The sequence below is a fragment of the Diuraphis noxia genome, unplaced genomic scaffold (assembly GCF_037042655.1).
Source record: "Diuraphis noxia isolate RWA-SAM2 unplaced genomic scaffold, SU_Dnox_SAM2 contig0011, whole genome shotgun sequence".
NCBI classification, from domain to species: domain Eukaryota; kingdom Metazoa; phylum Arthropoda; class Insecta; order Hemiptera; family Aphididae; genus Diuraphis; species Diuraphis noxia.
Window position 1 is genome coordinate 1 of NW_028301721.1, and position 8172 is coordinate 8172.

The following is an 8172-nucleotide window of genomic DNA, read 5'->3' on the forward strand; positions in this document are numbered from 1 at the left end:
TAACCTAACCTAACCTAACCTAACCTAACCTAACCTAACCTAACCTAACCTAACCTAACCTAACCTAACCTAACCTAACCTAACCTAACCTAAACCTAACCTAACTAACCTAACCTAACCTAACCTAACCTAACCTAACCCTAACCTAACCTAACCTAACCTAACCTAACTAACCTAACCTAACCTAACCTAACCTAACCTAACCTAACTAACCTAACCTAACCTACCTAACCTAACCTAACCTAACCTAACCTAACCTAACCTAACCTAACCTAACCTAACCTAACCTACCTACCTAACCTAACCTAACCTAACCTAACTAACCGTGTTCGCCTTATGGGAGAAATCTCCAGCGTCGCCCCACGGGGGGAATTTTATTCAGGCCGACTCGAAAACGACACCGGCCTGATCGCGCACTTGTTATTAGGGTTCGGTGGGTGCTGTCACAACTTAAGACTCGCTTGGAACCGTAGGTGTCCAAACAAAAAACTGCCACTGGGGGCGGGCTTCGGAGCGGTGCACTGCGAGGAACGTGTGTCTAGATGACTACCGACGCGCTAACTAACCTAACCTAACCTAACCTAACCTTTTTTTTTTTTTTTTTTTTTTGCGTGGTATCGAGGACCGGAGTGGGGACTGCGTTAGCATTACGTCCACTCCGGCCCCCATCGTTTATTGTAATAAAGCAATAAATTACAATGGCTACAAAAGTATCAACAAGTACAAAATCATTACATTGCCCCCGCGGCCAGACAGACTTTCACCCGCGAGGGGTGTTTCTCATCTGTCTGGGAGCCAGGCTCGAGGGGCTTACAAACATAGAACAAAAAATATATACAATATTAGTTTACAATCTCAAGGTTACAAATCAGAATTTTGTCAAACTTGCAGACGTTGAAAAGGTGCATCAGCTTCGAGTGTCGGGACATCGTCATCTCCCGTCAGCGGCCTGCTTCTCCTTTCCTCTTCCTCTTTGAGAGACATGATTGACTGACTCCACCATCCTGTACAGTAGCCGAAAATCTTCCTCGGCGTTTGACAACACCAAACTCCTCTCAGTCGTGTCCGCTGGAAGGCTGTCCAAAATCAGGGCCACACAAAATCTCAGAGAAATCTTCAACACTTGGATGGCGTCCAAGCCGACTGGTGAGCTCCTCCCTGGAGCCACTGAAGAATACACAGCTCACCAAAGTGTGTTCGGCGGTGTCTGAGTCGTGACCACACAAGGTGCATTGGGGCGAGTTGGCCCTTCCCATTTTGTGCAGGTAATGTTGGAAGCAACCGTGACCGGTGAGTGCTTGCGTCATGTGGAACGTTAGTGGCATCCTCGGCACGGTTCTTCCAACCCACCTGTTAAGGTCGGGCAACAACCTCCTGGTCCATGACGCCTTAGGTGTAGACGCCCACCTAGCCTGCATTGGGTGATGGTGACACTGCGTTCTAGCCTCTTGATTGCCGGCTTGGAGATCGGTATTGCGTCCGGGATCGGTGGGGCAGCGGTTCTGGTCCTAATCCGTTTTCTTTCCTTGGCGAGGAGGTCCGCCGGTGGCATCCCTGCGAGCACCAGCGCTGCCTCATCAGACACTGTACGGTATGCTCTAATTATCCGAAGCGCTATTGCCCTCTGCGGACGCACGAGATTCTTCACTGTTCTTGCCGAGGAGGTAGCCGAGTCAACCCAGGTTGGCGCCCGCGTACAATAGTTGGCTCTCCACGACTGACGCCAGGAGTCTTCTCCTGGATTGACAGGGTCCCCCGATGTTCGGCATAAGTCTTGACAAGGCTACGGCTGACTTGGTCGCTTTCTTAGCGACGGTGATTACATGGGTCGAAAATGTCATTCTCTGGTCGATGAACACCCCGAGGTATCTCAGAAGGGCCTAATTACTATCCGGTGGCCTCCGATGACCAGATTTGGTGCGGTATAGGCCCATCTTCTCGTGAGCATGACCGCCTCGCTTTTATGGTGAGCTAGTTCTAGACCCTTACCCCGCATCCAAGCGTCGATGGACTCTAGGGTGGGATTCACCGAGTCCTCGAGCAGTCCGCCAGTCTTTGCGACCCCGATAACCGCGAGGTCGTCGGCAAAACCTACCAGGTGTACTCCGGGGGGGAACGTCCATGTCCAGGAGTGAGTCGTAAGCCACATTCCATAATGCGGGGCCCAGCACGGAACCTTGGGGGACGCCGCAGGTCACTGGCCTCGGAGTGAGTTCGTCGCCGGTCAGTAGAAGGCGGTCGGAGAGCCATGACCTAATCATCTCGACCAGATACTCTGGCACCTTCTTCTTTCTCATCGCGTCGTCGATAACAGTCCATCTCAGCGAATTGAAGGCGTTTTTTACGTCTAAAGTGATCAACACGCACAGGTCCTTCTTACCTGGACCGGATGCCGCTTGTCTGGCAATGTTCAAGACGTGGTCTATAGCCGACTCCGTGCTGACCCCCTTGCGGAAGCCAAACTGATTGCTGGACCTCCTCCGGCCGCCGTGGGCGTCGAGATGCGACTCCAACCTTTGGAGCAGGAGTCTCTCGAGGATCTTACCGGAGTGGTCCAGCATGCAGATTGGCCGGAAACTGGACGGCTGATCAATTGGCTTGTCGGGGCCCTTCCTGATCAGCACGAGACGTGCTCTCTTCCACCGAGGCGGAAAGGTGAGTGCCGAGAGGCAGTTGTTGAAAACCTGGAGGGCCTTGCGGTGGTGACGTGCGACGACCATCTTAATAACTTCGTTGGGTATTCCGGACGGGCCTGGAGCCTTGCCGGGCGCGAGCCTCTTGACGGCCCTGAGCAGCTCAGGTGGTGTGAATGGTGGTATGACTCTTGTGAATTCAAACGTGTTACTGACCGGGTCGAAAGCCTCAAAGATGTTGTACACCGCGGGCGAAGGGGCTTCGTCCCAGTTTGTCACGGCGTCCGCCGGGAACAGATGGTCAGCGATAGCAGACTCCTTTCCTTTGGAGTCTGATCCGGGAGGCCTGCGTCGGAACTTTTTCATTACGATACGATAGGGCTTGCCCCAAGGATCGTGGTCCACCTGATCACACAGGTCGGACCAGCATTTCGCCTTGGCGGTTTTGATCGAGGTGCGAAGTACCTTTCTGGCGGTGGTGAACGCGATCCTGCTCTCTTCAACACCAGGTTGACCGGGTTGACTAAGACGCGCCTGGTACCGACGGCGTAGAGTCAGGCAGTTCCGGCGCAGGTCAGCAATCTCGTCCGACCACCAGTGGACAGGAGTCTTACCCGGAGGACCTCGCCGCCTTCTGGGCATGGATGCCTCACATGCTCCGATCAGATAGCCGTCGAGTGCGTCAGCCGAGGCCAAGGCATTGGCCGCAGTCGAATCACCCGTGGGAACTTCAAGGCGGGATCCCGTGAGGTAGTCGGCCAGGGCATCGTCGTCACGCTTCCTCACAGCCCAGCCGCGAAGTTCGTTTGACGGTGGCTCGACGGGATCAGCGGCTAGCATCCGTGATTCGGATCGGAACGACACTAACATGTGGTCACTCAGGGAGTCGACCTCCAGGACTCTCCAGTCGGTTACGTTCGTGTTCTTCGAGAAAGTAACGTCGATGATCGATGTGGCCTCAGCTCTGCGGAAGGTCGGAGTGGAGCCAACATTGGCAACAGTGAGCCCCAAACTGTTAACCATATCCGATAGTAGTTGGCCTCTGGGGTTGTTGGTCCTCGACCCCCACTCAACACTCCACGCGTTAAAATCGCCGGCTACGATCAGTTCGCAGACTCCTCTTCCGCGGATGGCAGCTTCAAGCTCGCTCAGGAAGAGCGCGTATTCGTTTATGGTGGTGCCCGGTCTGCAGTAGCAGCTGAAGATCGTCAGGTTTTGGAAGGACATCCAGGCGAATCCGCCTCCGTGGCCCTGGCCGTCGTGGGTCATGGCTGTGCGGGTTGTGGATGCCACCGCCGCCATCCGATCTTCGCTGAAGCACCACCTGATCTCGTCTCCACAGCGCCTGAACGGCTCACTGACGATGAGAATATCCGCTTCTGTTTCGATCGCTGTCTGGAACATAAGCTGCTCCGCAGCCCAGTTCCTATTCAGGTTAATTTGGAGGAAGTTAACCATCCTATGAACTGGACTTCCAACCGGCGGCTCGCTTCCTGGCTGCACAGGCGCCCGATCCGGGCCTGTGGCTTACCTTAGGGTGACCGGCGAGCTCGCAGGCCAAGCAGCTATCGTCAGACGCCTGACAATTCTTGAGTAAATGATCAGTGAGGCCACATTTCCAGCAGGCCCCCGTCCTGTCTGGCCCGGTGCAATTCCTCGCATTGTGCCCGAAGTTCTGGCATCGGAAGCACCTCTCCGGAGGTAACGTCCTAGCCCGAACCCGGCACATTGTCCAACCAACTGCTATTCTAGTTATTAGCGATGCGGCGTGCTTGGACATCTTGGCCGTCGCTATCTGTTGGCCCGATCGTGTTGGCCAGATGTGGATGTCCCCGATGCTGTTTCTATCGGCTTGGGCCGCGGGATCGTCTTGTCCGGGGATGGCGGAGCGCAGAGCATCAAGTACCTCAGCTGCGGTGGAAACAGCGTCCAAGTCGAGGATCTCCACCTCAGTCTGGACGCCAAGTTGGGACACCTTCCCAACAGAATCCCCGAGCTGAGTACTAATAGCTGAGAAAATGGTCTTGGCAGCGGTCGCAGACTGGGCCCCCCTTGGCCAGCGCTCCAGTAGCAGTGAACCGTCGCGTGTCTCGCGCATCGTTACGTTTGCCCCAATGTCGCTGCCGAGAGACCGCATGCCCGCACCGATCGTACCGTGTCGGTGTACGTCTTGCCCTCAGCCAGTCTGACGAGAATCGCCGGCGGCCTGTTTAGTTTGGCTGGCGGCTTCGGTAGTGCTGTAGCAGCGGGTGGGCTAGGAACTGTTGTGACGGCCGCTCGCTTCTTCGCGCCCCCTCTTGACTACGCCAGACCACGGGGCTTCCGCGTCGGGTGTCGGCCGACTCACCTCCGTGTCTCTGGTCTGAGCGATCCTGTTAGATGTACCCGCGACGCGGGTCTCGCGAACTGTGCTGATCTTCCGCGTTTTCTGCCTCGAACGCGGCGTCACTGTCCCACCAGCTAGGGGTAAGGACCGTATCGGTTGAGGCGTCAACCAACACCGGTTTGTCGGGGGAGGTCACACTTCGGTTTTTTGGGCTGCTGTGATGGTGGAGAGGTAGCTAGACGCAGTTTCCCCTTTTGCTGATCAGGCTGGTTAACGTCTTATTGATGTCGTCGATGAGGCCAGCCAATGCGCTTGATCGCTGGTGACTCCTCCTTCGTACGCGCAAGCTTAGCCTCGTGCGCAGCGGACTTGAGAGCAGAACGAATGTATTGAAGTCCGACCTCTAGCTCGCATGTTCCGGGGTCTGATGCGGTTGGCGGAGATTCATCGATCTTCCTCTTGGAGCTTTCCACCCATAGCGTCATCGGAGATCGTTCTCGCGTCGGGCTGTAGTCTGCCACTTCTTCGGGGTCCGTATTCGTTATCCCAACGCCGTGTAGTATCTCGCACCTGCGGCGTGGCCGGCGTCGTTGAATCGTTGTCCATGTTGTGGTGGGAGGGGGGGGGGGGGGGCGCTTGGGCCCGATCTAGGACCTTACCTAGCTTGGCCGTATCCTGGTTTCGGTGTCCTGTAGGTCTTTCGTGTTGTGCCCGGGTACCGTGTAAGGGTGCCGTATCTCGGCCCCTGGGGGAACCTAACCTAACCTAACCTAACCTAACCTAACCTAACCTAACCTAACCTAACCTAACCTAACCTAACCTAACCTAACCTAACCTAACCTAACCTAACCTAACCTAACCTAACCTAACCTAACCTAACCTAACCTAACCTAACCTAACCTAACCTAACCTAACCTAACCTAACCTAACCTAACCTAACCTAACCTAACCTAACCTAACCTAACCTAACCTAACCTAACCTAACCTAACCTAACCTAACCTAACCTAACCTAACCTAACCTAACCTAACCTAACCTAACCTAACCTAACCTAACCTAACCTAACCTAACCTAACCTAACCTAACCTAACCTAACCTAACCTAACCTAACCTAACCTAACCTAACCTAACCTAACCTAACCTAACCTAACCTAACCTAACCTAACCTAACCTAACCTAACCTAACCTAACCTAACCTAACCTAACCTAACCTAACCTAACCGTGTTCGCCTTATGGAGAAATCTCCAGCGTCGCCCCACGGGGGGAATTTTATTCAGGCCGACTCGAAAACGACACCGGCCTGATCGCGCACTTGTTATTAGGGTTCGGTGGTGCTGTCACAACTTAAGACTCGCTTGGAACCGTAGGTGTCCAAAACAAAAAACTGCCACTGGGGGCGGGCTTCGGAGCGGTGCACTGCGAGGAACGTGTGTCTAGATGACTACCGACGCGCTAACTAACCTAACCTAACCTAACCTAACCTTTTTTTTTTTTTTTTTTTTTGCGTGGTATCGAGGACCGGAGTGGGGACTGCGTTAGCATTACGTCCACTCCGGCCCCCATCGTTTATTGTAATAAAGCAATAAATTACAATGGCTACAAAAGTATCAACAAGTACAAAATCATTACATTGCCCCCGCGGCCAGACAGACTTTCACCCGCGAGGGTGTTTCTCATCTGTCTGGGAGCCAGGCTCGAGGGGCTTACAAACATAGAACAAAAAATATATACAATATTAGTTTACAATCTCAAGGTTACAAATCAGAATTTTGTCAAACTTGCAGACGTTGAAAAGGTGCATCAGCTTCGAGTGTCGGGACATCGTCATCTCCCGTCAGCGGCCTGCCTTCTCCTTTCCTCTTCCTCTTTGAGAGACATGATTGACTGACTCCACCATCCTGTACAGTAGCCGAAAATCTTCCTCGGCGTTTGACAACACCAAACTCCTCTCAGTCGTGTCCGCTGGAAGGCTGTCAAAATCAGGGCCACACAAAATCTCAGAGAAATCTTCAACACTTGGATGGCGTCCAAGCCGACTGGTGAGCTCCTCCCTGGAGCCACTGAAGAATACACAGCTCACCAAAGTGTGTTCGGCGGTGTCTGAGTCGTGACCACACAAGGTGCATTGGGGCGAGTTGGCCCTTCCCATTTTGTGCAGGTAATGTTGGAAGCAACCGTGACCGGTGAGTGCTTGCGTCATGTGGAACGTTAGTGGCATCCTCGGCACGGTTCTTCCAACCCACCTGTTAAGGTCGGGCAACAACCTCCTGGTCCATGACGCCTTAGGTGTAGACGCCCACCTAGCCTGCCATTGGGTGATGGTGACACTGCGTTCTAGCCTCTTGATTGCCGGCTTGGAGATCGGTATTGCGTCCGGGATCGGTGGGGCAGCGGTTCTGGTCCTAATCCGTTTTCTTTCCTTGGCGAGGAGGTCCGCCGGTGGCATCCCTGCGAGCACCAGCGCTGCCTCATCAGACACTGTACGGTATGCTCTAATTATCCGAAGCGCTATTGCCCTCTGCGGACGCACGAGATTCTTCACTGTTCTTGCCGAGGAGGTAGCCGAGTCAACCCAGGTTGGCGCCGCGTACAATAGTTGGCTCTCCACGACTGACGCCAGGAGTCTTCTCCTGGATTGACAGGGTCCCCCGATGTTCGGCATAAGTCTTGACAAGGCTACGGCTGACTTGGTCGCTTTCTTAGCGACGGTGATTACATGGGTCGAAAATGTCATTCTCTGGTCGATGAACACCCCGAGGTATCTCAGGAAGGGCCTAATTACTATCCGGTGGCCTCCGATGACCAGATTTGGTGCGGTATAGGCCCATCTTCTCGTGAGCATGACCGCCTCGCTTTTATGGTGAGCTAGTTCTAGACCCTTACCCCGCATCCAAGCGTCGATGGACTCTAGGGTGGGATTCACCGAGTCCTCGAGCAGTCCGCCAGTCTTTGCGACCCCGATAACCGCGAGGTCGTCGGCAAAACCTACCAGGTGTACTCCGGGGGGAACGTCCATGTCCAGGAGTGAGTCGTAAGCCACATTCCATAATGCGGGGCCCAGCACGGAACCTTGGGGGACGCCGCAGGTCACTGGCCTCGGAGTGAGTTCGTCGCCGGTCAGTAGAAGGCGGTCGGAGAGCCATGACCTAATCATCTCGACCAGATACTCTGGCACCTTCTTCTTTCTCATCGCGTCGTCGATAACAGTCCATC

The 8172-nt window shown here is 54.2% G+C and overlaps 1 protein-coding gene across 1 annotated transcript; it reads right to left on the bottom strand.

The window, feature by feature from the left end:
• Positions 1–4092: 4092 nt before the first annotated feature.
• LOC149054117 (uncharacterized) lies at positions 4093–4731 on the bottom strand. Its single transcript, XM_089230630.1, has one exon. The coding sequence runs from the start codon at positions 4729–4731 to the stop codon at positions 4093–4095; it is 639 nt and encodes a 212-aa protein (XP_089086756.1).
• Positions 4732–8172: the final 3441 nt, after the last annotated feature.